At 44.8% G+C, this 15700-nt stretch overlaps 2 protein-coding genes across 5 annotated transcripts in view; one reads left to right on the forward strand and one right to left on the reverse strand.

The window, feature by feature from the left end:
• The window catches only part of LOC143989575 (uncharacterized), a 97867-nt gene extending 90600 nt beyond the window's left edge, over nt 1–7267 (forward strand). For 2 of the 4 annotated variants that reach the window (XM_077489762.1, XM_077489764.1), the window contains one exon: nt 5670–7267. In XM_077489762.1, coding sequence (XP_077345888.1) covers nt 5670–6964 — 1295 coding nt within the window. In that variant the 3' untranslated portion in view covers nt 6965–7267. The remainder of the gene's footprint in view (nt 1–5669) is intronic. The other 2 variants (XM_077489765.1, XM_077489763.1) reach the window with 2 other exon arrangements.
• The window catches only part of LOC143989634 (uncharacterized), a 566499-nt gene that overhangs the window by 193275 nt on the left and 357524 nt on the right, over nt 1–15700 (reverse strand). The gene's annotated exons all lie outside the window — the stretch shown is intronic.

Raw genomic sequence — 15700 nt, forward strand, 5'->3', positions numbered from 1 at the left:
CCAAAATATATTCCGCTACTTCTCCCGAGTATGGGGATACCACATGTATGGGACTTTTTGGGAGTCTAGTCGCGCACGGCACCCCGAAAACCAATCACCACCTTCAGGATTTCTAAGGGTGCAAATTTTTGATTTAACTCCTCACTACCTATCACAGTTTCGAAGGCCATAAAATGCCAAAATAGCACAAAACCCCCCAAAATGACCCCATTTTGGAAAGTAGACACACCAAGCTATTTACTGAGAGGCATGTTGAGTCCATGGAATATTTTATATTTTGCCAAAAGTTGCGGGAATATTACAAACTTTTTTTTTTTTGCACAAAGTTGTCACTAAATGATATATTGCTCACACATGCTATGGGCAGAAGTCAAATTACACCCCAAAATAAATTCTGCTGCTTCTCCCGAGTACGGGGATACCACATGTGGGGGACTTTTTGGGAGCCTAGCCGCGTACGGGACCCCGAAAACCAAGCACTGCCTTCCGGATTTAAATATAAAATGCTACCAAAAAACCTGTTAGCGATGGCAGGGATCAGGCCTGACTCTGCGATCGCTGCAGTTATGTGTTTAGTGTTTTGTAAGTGACAGTGATCGATCGATACTGCACTTGGGTGGGCTGGGCAGAGGGGCAAAACGCAGGTGCTAGCAGGTATCTGGGCTGATCCCGCTAACAATGCGTTTTTTTGGAACCCTAAACTGCTGGGGACGCTAGTATAGATCTGATCAGATCAGATATTGATCTGTTCAGATTCTATACCACTACGGGAGGTTTATGCTTTGCGTGTGGGTGTTAGCGGTACTGGCACTAACCTAGCGCTGCCTGGGGCGACGCAGACCCTGACCCTAAAACCTAATTGATATCACCCGCCGGGTGATCAGGGGGTTAAACCTTTATTGGGTAATAAATGGTGGGTGCCCTGATGCTATAAAAAACAAACTAACCAGAGTCACCCGTAACACTTATACGGTGATCAGTGGTGAAAGGGTTAACTAGGGGCAATCAGGGGGTTCAAATTTTTATTAGGTAGTATATGGGGGTCCCTGGCGCTATATAAAAACCTGACGGGGAACCTAAATAACTAACTGGCTAACCAGCGTCACCAGTGACACTTATACTGTGATCGCTGGTGAAAGGGTTAACTAGCAGCAATCAGGGGGTTAAAACCATTATTGGGTAGTATATCGGGGTACCTAGCGCTATAAAAACCTGGCGGTGAACCTAAAAAAATAACTAGCTACCTAGCGACACTGATGCAGCGATCAGAAAAATTATCGCTTAGTGACACTGGCAAAAGGGGGTGAAAGGGTTAACTAGCGGCAATCAGGGGGTTAAAACCATTATTGGGTAGTATATCGGGGTACCTAGCGCTATAAAAACCTGGCGGTGAACCTAAAAAAATAACTAGCTACCTAGCGACTGTAGCGACACTAATGCAGCGATCAGAAAAACGATCGCTTAGTGACACTGGCAAAAGGGGGTGAAAGGGTTAACTAGCGGCAATCAGGGGGTTAAAACCATTATTTGGGTAGTATATCGGGGTACCTAGCGCTATAAAAACCTGGCGGTGAACCTAAAAAAATAACTAGCTACCTAGCGACTGTAGCGACACTAATGCAGCGATCAGAAAAACGATCGCTTAGTGACACTGGCAAAAGGGGGTGAAAGGGTTAACTAGCGGCAATCAGGGGGTTAAAACCATTATTGGGTAGTATATCGGGGTACCTAGCGCTATAAAAACCTGGCGGTGAACCTAAAAAAATAACTAGCTACCTAGCGACTGTAGCGACACTAATGCAGCGATCAGAAAAACGATCGCTTAGTGACACTGGCAAAAGGGGGTGAAAGGGTTAACTAGCGGCAATCAGGGGGTTAAAACCATTATTGGGTAGTATATCGGGGTACCTAGCGATATAAAAACCTGGCGGTGAACCTAAAAAAAAAACTAGCTACCTAGCGACACATGCAGCGATCAGAAAAATGATCGCTTAGTGACACTGGCAAAAGGGGGTGAAAGGGTTAACTCTAGGGGCAATCAGGGGGTTAAATCTTTATTGGGGGGTGATAGGGGGCTACCCTGGACCTAACACTAACTGTCCTGACAGTTTTTACTGTCACAACTGACACTGAATGCATTGATCAGTAAAGAAATTATCAATGCAATCAGTGACACTGTGACTGGGGGGGGGGGGGCGATCGGGGGGGGGGGGGGGGTTTGTGTGCCTGTGTGTACCTACATGTCAGTGTAGTGTTGGTGCACACTTACTATTAGTCTTCTCCTCGTAGTCTGGTCAAAAAGACCGCCCCGAGGAGAATGACATCACTTCCTCCTTCCTGTGTAAACAATACACAGTGGGAGGAAGCTTCTCATTGGCCAGGAGCGATCCAGAGGGGGTGGCCGAAAACCAACGGCCATCCCCTCATCACGGAGCGCTCCTGGAGCGAACCGGACCGTCGTATCCAACGGGAGGGGGTCCGATCGGACCCCCCACCCGCTGGAAGGCAGGCACGTACATCTACGTGATTGTGCCTGCCTGTGCCATTGTGTTCACGTACATTGGCAATACGGCGGTCCTGAAGTGGTTAAAACACCCCGTCCCGACGAGCTCGCGCACAGAAGTAAACGCATACCTCAGTAGCGCCCACATATGAAAACGGTAGTTAAACCACACATGTGAGGTATCACCGCTATTGGTAGAGGAAGAGCAATAATTCTAGCCATAGACCTCCTCTGTAACGCAAAACATGCAACCTGTAGAATTTTTTTAAATGTCGCTTATGGAGATTTTTGAGGGTAAACGTTTGACACCATTCCACAAGCAGGTACAATTTTGAAGCGTGACATGTTGGGTATCAATTTACTCGGCATAACATTATCTTTCACAATATAAAAATTATTTGGCTAATTTTTACTGTTATATTATTTTTTTATTCGAGAAAGTGCATTTTTTCCCAAAAAAGTGTGCTTGTAAGACTGCTGCGCAAATATGGTGTGAAAAAAAAGTATTGCAATGACCAACATTTTATTCTCTAGAGTGTTAGAAAAAAACACTGTATAATGTTTGGGGGTTCCAGGTAATTTTCTAGCAAAAAAAAATGTTTTAGACATGTAAACACTGAGTCTGAAAAAGAGGACCGGTCCTTAAGTGGTTAAAATCAGTGCTCCCGAAAAAAACGGCCATTTTTTTTTTTTTTGCATTGATAAATGTCCCCTGAGGCAGGAGCTGGGTCCCCCAACCCTTTTTAGGACAATAATGTGCACATTAGCCTTTAAAATTAGCACTTTTTGATTTTGAACGTTTGAGTCCCATAGACTTTACTGGGGTTCTAAAGTTCCCACAAATCTGGTGCGAACCGAACTGGGGGGTGTTCGGCTCATCCCTATTCCTGAGCTGTGTCCCCATCCTGTATTTCTCTCCGATAATCTTCCTTCTCTGTGCTGCAGACACAATTTATGTCTCTAGACTGGATTTATGGAGATTCTGGGGTTCAGCTGGCGGCAAAATGTTCATTTTCAGCATAGGCATTGACCTGGGACATGTTTTTGGATCTTCTGCCTCATACCCGGGTCTAGTAAGATCTCTGAAGCCCCATACAAATGTAGCACTAACCCCCGAAGGAGCTGCTGGTCATTTTTGGGCTTACAGTTACCTTCCGTTCTCCTTGTGACACGTCTAGTGGATGTCCCGTGGTAGATGATCCAGTAACTTGAGACTGACAATAGATCCAATTGAATGGATTTTATTTGCAAAAACTCGAGCCATTGAACGGTCTTCCAACTTGGGATCAGAGGGTTGGGAAGGAAAGTTCAGGTCCTCTCAATGTCAAAGTCTATGAACGTTAGAGAACTTGCTTTCTTTGACTGCATCCAGAGAATAGCCATTCACAGCTGGATGAACACTCGGGTTGGACAGTCCTTCTCTCACAAGGCCTAGCAGCCAACAAGGTGCTTACTCAGGAACAAAGTCTTTGTCACAGACGTTGTTGCAGAACACGTAGGGAAACTAAGCTGTGGAACACTTGTAGGATACCTGGATCTTTCAGCCAGCTTGGCGATATCCACAAGACCAGATTCTCTTGGTTCCTTCAGGCCTTCCAGGCTCTTGTTAAGAAAACCAAACTCACACGTGATATTCTTCTAAAGAGTCCTCCCCTGGAATGCTTGAAGTACTCTGGGTCTCTCCCGAACCGGAGACGGCACCCAACCCCCTCGGAATCCTCCTTTAGTTTACCTGCCTTGGGCTAGCCAGCCCCAAGGCTTTAAAGTCGGGTGGATCCGCACCTCAGGCCATTGCCTTCCTGGGGGCTGGTCAGGAGGACCAGGACCAAGTAGTCAGCACATCATACTGGATCGGAAACCCCGAACCACGTGATGTCCGTATCTTAACTACCCTCTCCCAGAGGGCACAGCGAGAGGGCCACTCCCACTGACCCGGCTCAGAAAAAGAGTAACTTAAGCACCTGACCAGACCATAGTTCCACGCCCGCCACAAGAGACAGTGCCCCCCTGTGGCCAGGCTGAACATCTCACAGCTCAGTCAGGCTGACACAGAAGTCAAATTTAGTCAAATAGACCCAAACCAAACTGTAGCTTGGGTAAAGTTTTAACTTTGAAAAACGCATAGCGTGTGCTCTTCAGGAGCCCGCCGCTACACACACTATCAGGTTTTCTGCTGATTTTTGCCTTCAGATTTACCAAAACCATATAGTGCAAGGGCCTGCCTGATTGCATACAAATTGAAACTCCTAAAGTTTGACCTCATATTGTTTGACCTCATGTGCAATATATACTCTATGTTGTAGATTACATCATTCTGATAATATATAGCCCTAACTGTTGTATCTTTTATAATACACTACATTGGACTTATTTTGCACCTATCTTCTACCAGCTGGGCATTTTATATCTGATGATTTGATTGGAGCACAGACTTTTATATGTTGATAATAATGTGATAACATCCTTAAACTTAGGAACCTTAAACAGAAAGTTATAATGAGGGAGGAGTCGATAACCCAATGATGGTGGTCTGAAAGTGTTACTAAACCTAAAAATTCTTTTTTACCTTAATGATTTGTTTGCATTAAGGTCAAAAATGTCCCTGTGCCCCCCCCCCCCCCCGTATGAAGGGGAAGAGAGGGGAGAATAGATCAGCGCTGTGCAGGGCTGCAACTTTTCTCCTATTGGCTCTTGCTACTATCAATCAGATTTTAATAAAAAAAAAAAGGTTTTGACTTTAGTAACACTTTAGGTATCAGTCCAGTCTTCATCTTGGTTGTTCTCCCCTCATCCTCACTCTCTGACCTCTGGTGGGGCTCAGCCCCGCTGTTATTCATGACTAAATCATGGACTAAATAAGGAAGTGCAGGACTTCTTGTCTTGGGAAGATGACAATGAGTGATAGAGGGGGAGGGGACACTCGTCCTATAATCCCCTCATCACTGTCACTCCTATAAAAGACAGTTCTCGTTGTTTCCTCACTCTCTGACTAAGGTCCATGAATAAAGAAATGATCTGGTAGGAGATCAGAGGACCCATTTACTAGTTACCTTGAGGGGGGAATTGTAAGATCCTCAGAGACAAAGCTGCCTGATGTGGGCGGAGTCCTGGTTTAGGGGAACCAATCAGCTCATGTCTAGTAATAATCTTTGTATTTCTATTTTAGTAGATGGACGGGAGATGAGGAAAACCTCAGAGGATTGTCTCACTTTGTCTCCAGACTGTAAAGTAGAAGATGAGGACATCACACAGTATAGTCCAGGAGAAAACCCGACTACCTCAAATGTCCATCCGGCACCACACAGTGTAGATGGACCATCGTATTCCTCTTATCCTGAGGAACCTCAGACTGTGAGGGACGGTGCCGGACCATCGTATTCCTCTTATCCTGAGGAACCTCAGACTGTGCGGGATGGTGCCGGACCATCGAATTCCTCTTATCCTGAGGAACCTCAGACTGTGAGGGACATTGCCGTCCTTCCAACAGATAAGAAGTTTTACTGTACTGAGTGTGGGAAGGGTTTCCATTTTAAATCCAATCTTGATGTGCATAAAAGATCTCATACGGTGGAGAAACGGTATTCCTATACGGGAAAAAAAACATATCCCTGTTCTGAGTGTGGGAAATCTTTTTCAGCAAAGTATGATCTTTGCAGACATCAGAGAACTCACACAGGGGAGAAGCCATATTCCTGTCCTGAGTGTGGGAAATCTTTTTCAGACAATTCCCATCTTTTAGCACATATGAAACTTCACACTGGTGAAAAGCCGCATTCCTGTCCTGAGTGCGGGAAATGTTACCCTTCTCAATCCAAACTTGGTGTGCATATACAATGTCACACGGGGGAGAAGCTGTATTACTGTTCTGAGTGCGGAAAAGGTTTTACAGCGAAGTCCAATCTTTGCAGGCATCAGCGAACTCACACAGGGGAAAAACCATATTCATGTTCTGAGTGTGGGAAAAGTTTTTCATCGCAGGCCTATCTTTACGTACATCAGAGATCTCACACAGGGGAGAAGCCATATTCCTGTCCTGAGTGTGGGAAATGCTTTTCACGGAAGTACCATCTTTACACACATCAGAGATCTCACACGGGGGAGAAGCCGTATTCCTGTCCTGAGTGTGGGAAATGCTTTTTACAGAAGTCCCATCTTTACATACATCAGAGATCTCACACGGGGGAGAAGCCATATTCCTGTCCTGAGTGTGGGAAATGCTTTTCACGGAATTGCCATCTTTACATACATCAGAGATCTCACACGGGGGAGAAGCCATATTCCTGTCCTGAGTGTGGGAAATGCTTTTCACGGAATTGCCATCTTTACATACATCAGAGATCTCACACGGGGGAGAAGCCATATTCCTGTCCTGAGTGTGGGAAATGTTTTTCACGGAAGTCCCTTCTTTCCAGACATCAGAGATATCACACGGGGGAGAAGCCGCATTCCTGTCCTGAGTGAGGGAATTGTTCCTCACTGAAGTCCTGCCTTCATGTACATCAGGGACCCCACACAACCCTCGAGGTGTATTAGTGTCTTGAGTGCGGGAAATGTCTTCTATATGAATGTTGCTGGACATCACAGCTCTCATGTGGGGAAGAAGCACACCCTGATATACACCTCAGATATACTCCATGGCTGATCTTCATCATGGAAGAAACAGTTGATAAGGAGATCAGAGATCACCAAAGACATGGATGAAGTGTTGTACTGTGTTGGCCATTGATAGCAGTAGAAAAATAAAAATGGAGTCATTACCTGTCATTGGATGAGTACATTTTGTGATGTAAGATTTTGTAAGCATTTAAAGGTAATTTTTTTAAATCATTTTTAGACAAATGTTACACGCATTGATCGGGCCATTATGAATTTATATATTCATGCTCAATTCCTTATTAACATAACTAACCTCCAGCAGCTGGATCAACTTCTCCCCCCAGACAATTAAGATAAAACAGAAATCTATATTCCCAGCACTATAAACCTCCAATGATAAATAATCAAATAATAATCTCCATTAGCTGTCATATATCCTCCAACAAATTGTCTGATGCGGCGTACACACGATCGGAATTCTCGTTGGAAAAAGCTCTGATGGTTTTCCTGACGGAATTCCGCTCAAGCTGTCTTGCCTACACACGGTCACATCAAATTCCGATCATTTATAACGCAGTGACGTACGACGTGATTAGAAAAAGGAAGTTCAGTAGCCAATAGCTTCCGTCTCGTAGTTGAATCTGAGCATGCGTGATATTTGGCGTTTCAGAATTGCATACACACGATCGGAATTACCGATAGAAAGTTTTTCCGTCGAGAAAATTGAGAACATGCTATCAATTTTTGGCTGGCGGAAATTCGGACAGCTAAATTCCGATGAAGCGTACACACGGTCGCATTTTCAGATGAAAAGCTTTCAACGGTCTTTTTCTGTCTGGAATTCCGATCGTGTGTACGCGTCATGAGTGTCCATAAAATGGTGCACTCCAAATCATCCATTGTCCCAGTGCAAAAATCTCTTCCAATCACTCGCCAACACCTCCGTGAAATATACTCAAATATAAATTGAACTGTCGGCAAATGATCAGACCGTTATCAATGAATGGGTCATATCAAGCACGATGTCCTACAGAACATTGGCCTCCAGGTGTATCTCTCCTTCATCCAGATATAGAAGTCATATAGTCCTCTGTTAGAAGTTTTTGAGTTAATTAATATTTTAAGTGATAAGGGTTTCTGAAAATATATGTTATATAAGTTTTATGTTCGGTGGTAAGTGATGGTTTCTGAAGGTCACACAACAGCAGATCTATAGATAGGAGTGGTTTTGCTGAGTAGGTATTTCTATTTTTGCGTTACTATGTCAGTACAATGGGTGGAGTTATGCTACTTATCTATAGACTGAACCATATTGGGTATATAAGCAAATGTGGGAGTTATTAGGATATGCTGACATAACATCATGAAAAGTATAAGAAGAGAGTTAGATTATGAGAGTGAAGGAGATCGGTGGGAAGAGAAGGACGCTATACTCTGAAAATGTAACACCAGAAGTACCACCTTAGAAGCCATCACCATGCCATATGTTACCAGATGTCAATCTTGTCTTAGCTTATCTCTTTCTGAACAATAAACCAACTATTGGACGAACGAAGGATTCTTCAATTTCTACTCCTGAAAGTACATTTGAAATGCCTTGGATGAAGACATTACATTGGTCCTCCAGCCACACATAGGAGGACTTCACATCTTTTACACTCACAAAGGAAGAGACATTACACTGCACACTACTGAAGACATCTTGTTTACTTTAGGCCTAAATACAGCCTACTTCACAAACAGCTGCTATTGCAGACACCTCTCTGACTACAGAGCAACACGAAGCTGAACTGAATCTTTTCTTATACTTTCTTTTAAGCTTTACATCTTTTTTTGTTTTATTATATCTAAGCTGTATGAAGTTTTATAACTTTGTATGTATTTTCAAGTTGATGCCAAGTGTGTCTGAATAAATTCACACTTTGATTTAACCACTTGCCGACCGCCGCACGCCGATGTACGTCGGCAGAATGGCACGGGCAGGCATAAGCACATACATGTACGTCCTTTGCCTCCCGCGGGTCGGGGGCCCGATCGGGCCCCCGCCCGGTGCCTGCGGCGGTCGGTTTTCGTTCGGGAGCGATCCCGGACGAGGGGACGGCCATTCATTCATGGCCACCCCCTCGCGATCGCTCCCGACGAATGGAAATCCCCGGTGACATCACTTCCTCTCCTGTAATGTAAACACAGGAGAGGAAGTGATGTATTCTCTCCTCCGTGTCGGTATTTTTCGTTCCGACACGGAGGAGAGCGGATCAGTGAGTTGCACCAACACATCCCACACACAGTAGAACATGCCAGGCACACTCACACCCCCCCTTTACCCCCCGATCACCCCCCCAATTACCCCTGCCCCCCAGTCACAGTGACACCAATGTCATTTTTTTTTTTTTTTTTTTTTTTTTTGCATTGGTGTCATTTGTGACTGTAATAACTGTTAGGGCAGTTAGGGTTAGCCCCCTTTAGTTCTAATGTACCCCCCTAACCCCCCCAATAAAGGTTTAACCCCGTGATCACCCCCCGTCGCCAGTGTCACTAAGGCTGGGTTCACATTGCAGCGGTTTATGAGAACGAATGTGATTCGCACCGCACTGCAGTGCAAATCACATCCGATCTCTGTGCGATTCGAGTTCAGCCATTCGCCGCACCCGCCGCAAATTCGCACGGGACCCTTTTTTTGGCCCGCAGCAGAATCGGATCGCATGGGTGTTCACACCATGCGATCCGAGTTTGCAGATCGCACTGCGATATGCGAACTGATCTGGGGGTGTCAGTAACATTTCACTGACACTCCCAGCAGTTCGCATAGGGCAGTGTGAACTGCCGCCGGGAGGCATGCGATGCGGGAACCCGCCGCGGATTCGCGGCGTTTCCGCATCGCTCCAGTGTGAACCCAGCCTAATAAGCGATCATTTTTCTGATCGCCGTATTAGTGTCACAGGTGACGCTAGTTAGGCAGGTAGGTATTTAGGTTCGCCGCAGCTTTTTATAGCGCTAGGGACCCCCATATACTACCGCATAAAGCCCCCTGATTGCCCCCTAGTTAACCCTTTCACCAGTGATCACCATATAACTGTTACAGGTGACGCTGGTTGGTTAGTTATTTTTTTATAGTTTCAGGGCACCCGCCATTTATTACCTAATAAAGGTTTAACCCCCTGATCACCCGGCAGGTGTCATTTGTGACTAATAACTGTTAGGGCAGTTAGGGTTAGCCCCCTTTAGTTCTAAGGTACCCCCCTAACCCCCCCAATAAAGGTTTAACCCCGTGATCACCCCCCGTCGCCAGTGTCACTAAGGCTGGGTTCACATTGCAGCGGTTTATGAGAACGGATGTGATTCGCACCGCACTGCAGTGCAAATCACATCCGATCTCTGTGCGATTCGAGTTCAGCTATACAGATAGTATGGCTGAATTCGTGTCGCACCCGCCGCACCCGCCGCAAACTCGCACGGGACCCTTTTTTTGGTCCGCAGCAGAATCGGATCGCATGGGTGTTCACACCATGCGATCCAAGTTTGCAGATCGCACTGCGATATGCGAACTGATCTGGGGGTGTCATTAACATTTCACTGACACTCCCAGCAGTTCGCATAGGGCAGTGTGAACTGCCGCCGGGAGGCATGCGATGCGGGAACCCGCCGCGCATTCGTGGCGTTCCCGCATCGCTCCAGTGTGAACCCAGCCTAATAAGCGATCGTTTTTCTGATCGCTGTATTAGTGTCACAGGTGACGCTAGTTAGGCAGGTAGGTATTTAGGTTCGCCGCAGCTTTTTATAGCGCCAGGGACCCCCATATACTACCGCATAAAGCCCCCTGATTGCCCCCTAGTTAACCCTTTCACCAGTGATCACCATATAACTGTTACAGGTGACGCTGGTTGGTTAGTTATTTTTTTATAGTTTCAGGGCACCCGCCATTTATTACCTAGTCTCACTAGTGTACCCCTAAATTTAGGGGTGTCTACTTTCTAAAATGGGGTCATTTGGGGGGGGGGGGGGGTTTGTGCCATCTTGGCATTTTATGGCCTTCAAAACTGTAACGCCCTTAGAAAGCCTGAAGGCGGTGCTTGGTTTTTGGGGCCCCGTACGCGGCTAGGCTCCCAAAAAGTCCCACATATGTGGTATCCCCGTACTCAGGAGAAGCAGCAGAATTTATTTTGGGGTGTCATTTCACATATGCCCATGGCATGCGTGAGCAATATATCATTTAGTGACAACTTTGTGAAAAAAAAAAAAAGTTTGTAATTTTCCCGCAACTTGTGGCAAAATATAAAATATTCCATGGACTCAACATGCCTCTCAGCAAATAGCTTGGGGTGTCTACTTTCTAAAATGGGGTCATTTGTGGGGGTTTTGTGCCATCTTGGCATTTTATGGCCTTCAAAACTGTAATAGGTAGTGAGAAGTGAACTCAAAAAATTACGCCCTTAGAAAGCCTGAAGGCGGTGCTTGGTTTTCGGGGCCCCGTACGCGGCTAGGCTCCCAAAAAGTCCCACATATGTGGTATCCCCGTACTCAGGAGAAGCAGCAGAATTTATTTTGGGGTGTCATTTCACATATGCCCATGGCATGCATGAGCAATATATCATTTAGTGACAACTTTGTGAAAAAAAAAAAAAAAAAAAAAAGTTTGTAATTTTCCCGCAACTTGTGGCAAAATATAAAATATTCCATGGACTCAACATGCCTCTCAGCAAATAGCTTGGGGTGTCTACTTTCTAAAATGGGGTCATTTGTGGGGGTTTTGTGCCATCTTGGCATTTTATGGCCTTCAAAACTGTAATAGGTAGTGAGGCGTGAAATCAAAAATTTACGCCCTTAGAAAGCCTGAAGGCGGTGCTTGGTTTTCGGGGCCCTGTACGCGGCTAGGCTCCCAAAAAGTCCCACATATGTGGTATCCCCGTACTCAGGAGAAGCAGCAGAATTTATTTTGGGGTGTCATTTCACATACGCCCATAGCATGTGTGAGCAATATATCATTTAGTGACAACTTTGTGTAAAAAAAAAAAAAAAATTTTTTTTTTGTCATTATTCAATCGCTTGAGGCAAAAAAATAAAATATTCAATGGGCTCAACATGCCTCTTATCAATTTCCTTAGGGGGTCTACTTTCCAAAATGGGGTCATTTGGGGGGGTTTTGTACTGCCCTGTCATTTTAGCACCTCAAGAAATGAGATAGGCAGTCGTAAACTAAAAGCTGCGTAAATTCCAGAAAACGTACCTTAGTTTGTAGATGTGACAACTTTTGCGCAAACCAATAAATATACAATTATTGACTTTTTTTTACCAAAGACATGTGGCTGAATACATTTTGGCCTAAATGTATGACTAAAATTGAGTTTATTGGATTTTTCTAATAACAAAAAGTAGAAAATATCATTTTTTTTCAAAATTTGCGGTCTTTTTACGTTTATATCGCAAAAAATAAAAATCGCAGAGGCAATCAAATACCATCAAAAGAAAGCTCTATTTGTGGGAAGAAAAGGACGCAAATTTTGTTTGGGTACAACATTGCATGACCGCGCAATTACCAGTTAAAGCAGCGCAGTGCCAAAGTGTAAAAAGACCTCTGGTCATTTACCAGCAAAATGGTCCGGTCTGAAAGTGGTTAAGATAGCCTGGCTAATTGAACTATTGAACAAAACACCTACTAAGACATTTGTTGACATAACACGTGTCTGTGAAAGAAGAGAACAGATTCTCTTACTTTTTTAACATCCTCTCTCCTTTAATTTCTTCCAAGAAGGATTATAAAAAAAAAAGAACCGAATTTCATAGGGTAGTATTTTAAGCAATAAAAATGGTAAGTATAGAATTATGCTTACATAAATGATAAATGCAATATCCCAAATAACCATAAAATTTGCCGGACGCGCCACCGATTCTCCCCATCAATCACACACTACTGTGTAGGACTCGCATGCAGATGGACTCTCACCAGACAATGAAACTCTCCGATCTCCTAGGATCATACAGGGCATGTTGTGATAAACCATAGTCCCCACATATCCTTCTCAGTCCCCAGAATTGGTATTCAGACCACCATAGGCACGTCAGATAGCTCCAGAGAGTATTATAAAGAAGGCAATACGCATTGGGATTCTCATTCATGTAGAGTGAGGGTTTTCGGGGGTAATCTGGTAAAATGTGTAAAAACTTACTTTCAGTTTTAAAAGGTGCCACAGTCACCCACCTGGCTCCCCATAACTCCCCACCTGTCCTCCATTCCCCACATTTTGAAGCCCTCCACCATTGCATTCCCTGGTGGTGAAGACCTCAGTAGGAGGCAGATCACTGGCACTGAGATTATGTGGTCTGTGTGTGGGCGCCAGGGAGCTGCCTCCTACTGAGGGCTTCACCACCTCCTCCCCAGCAATCTGCCTCCCCACTGAGCCTGCATGTGGATTCACTACATGGTTGTCGCCACGCGCCACTCTCCCTTGTCTTGGTGGGCATGGTACAGTCCCACTGAAGACAAAAGATGCGCTCCCTGTGTGTGGCCAAAGCAGAGGGAGCAGGGCTGGTTCTCAAGGCAACCAGGCACTAGGTATAATGTCCAGCACTGGAGATAAATACTGGAGCGGGGCCCAGGCACCCTCAGTCTCCCTGCTCGCTCTCCCCCTCATTCTGCTGCCATGCTGTGAAAGGTCCTGTGCTATGGACAGCCCCTTTGATTGATTGGACTCGAGTTGGCTGACACCTCACTCCAATTAGCTCTTGGAGATCTCATTAGTGTAGGGGTTCACATACTTTTCCCACCTGCACTGTGAATGTTTACATGGTATGTTCAATAAAAACATGGTAGCATTTAATTCTTTGTGTGTTATTAGTTTAAGCAGACTATGATTGTCTATTTTTGTGACTTAGATGAAGATCGGATCACATTTTTTTATTGCAACTGTATGTTACTGAAGATGTTTTGTCCTCAGCCTTGGTGGCGTTAGAAGAAAGGTTAGCTGCTTTAATCCAATCTTCTTCCCAGAGTGGGAGAAAATGCGATAGATCACCCAGCCCCGGGCCCTCTAACAAGGGAGCAGTGGGCAGAGGATGATTCACCCTCAGGGGACCGGGAAGAGGGACAGACTGATGATTCTTCTTCTGAGGAATCGGCTGTAGAAGAACCCTTTTCAGCCTCGCAAATCTGAAAAATTGCTGGTGCAATCCCTTACAGAAATGGTCCATTCTGTGTTCAAACTGCCCTTAACTGAGTCAGCTGAAAGGCCCGTTTCTTCTTTGGGTTCTCTAAAACCCCCCTCAGGCTCTGCATGCCTTTTCTGTCCATCCATTGCTGGAGCAACTTATATATGCTGAGTGGGATCACCCAGATAGGCATTATCTCCCTCCTAAAAAGTTTTCAGCACTTTATCCCATGGAGGAAAAATTCACCAAAAATGGAGTATACCAGCAGTTGATGCTGCTTATATCCTGTGTGACTAAAATATCCAATGGTTAAAAGAATGGAATTCTTGTTGAAACCCTCTTTTTCCTTGGCAGGTGCAGTAACTCGGCCTGCAGTTGCAGCATTAGGCATTTGTTAATCCCTAAAAGACCAATTGAAACAGGTTCTCAAGGTCAGTGGTCATCAATCCTGTCCTCAGGGCCCACTAACAGGCCAGGTTGTATGTAGGGATGAACCGAACACCCCCCGGTTCAATTCGCGGCAGAACATGCGAACAGGTAAAAGAATTGTGCGAACACCGTTAAAGTCTATGGGACTCGAATGTGAAAAATCTAAAGTGCTAATTTTAAAGGCTAATATGCAAGTTATTGTCATAAAAAGTGTTTGGGGACCTGGGTCCTGCCACAGGGGATATGTATCAATGCAAAAAAATGTTTTAAAATGCCTGTTTTTTCAGGAGCAGTGATTTTAATAATGCTTAAAGTGAAACAATAAAAGTAAAATATTCCTTTAAATATCATGCCTGGGGGGGTGACTATAGTATGCCTGTAAAGTGGCACATTTGTCCCGTGTTTAGAACACTCCCTCCACAAAATGAAAGGAATAAAAGTCATTTAAAACTGCTTGCGGCTGTAATGTAATGTTGCCCCCCCAGCCCATTTGGGTCTGATATGGATATTAAGGGGAACCCCGCATCCAAAAAAAAAAGAGTGGGGCCCCAGGCCCTATATACTCTGAACAGCAACAGTATACAAGCGGTCCCTGGTTTACAAACAAGACAGGGACTGTAGGTTTGTTCTTTCGTTGAAACTGTTTGTAATTTGGAACAGGTACATTTCTCCAAAGCTTTTTGGATAACATAGGGAAGGGTCATCGGCCCTGTAACATTTGTTTTGTGTCCCTGTTCAGAAAATTTCACCTCCCTTTCTGTCCCAATGACAATTGCATTTTGAAAAATGTGGGTTATTAGGGAAACAAGGATTGGTGATCAAGCATCAGTGGAGACACCTTTTTCCCATATTAACTTTTACAGGAGAGAATTTCCCTTCCTAGGGGTAGATTTCCTCTCGCTTCCTGTTGTCTCCCTCCCTTTCTAAATAAGAGTCATTTGTAAGTCGGATGTTTGAAAATAGGGGGCTGTCTGTATATACTATATGGCCTGCCCTATACACTCTGTGGAAATTTGGGCCTTAGGTGTT

Source organism: Lithobates pipiens, unplaced genomic scaffold, assembly GCF_037356315.1.
Source record: "Lithobates pipiens isolate NorthernLeopardFrog02 unplaced genomic scaffold, aLitPip1_a1.2 Scaffold_18, whole genome shotgun sequence".
Classification (NCBI taxonomy): domain Eukaryota; kingdom Metazoa; phylum Chordata; class Amphibia; order Anura; family Ranidae; genus Lithobates; species Lithobates pipiens.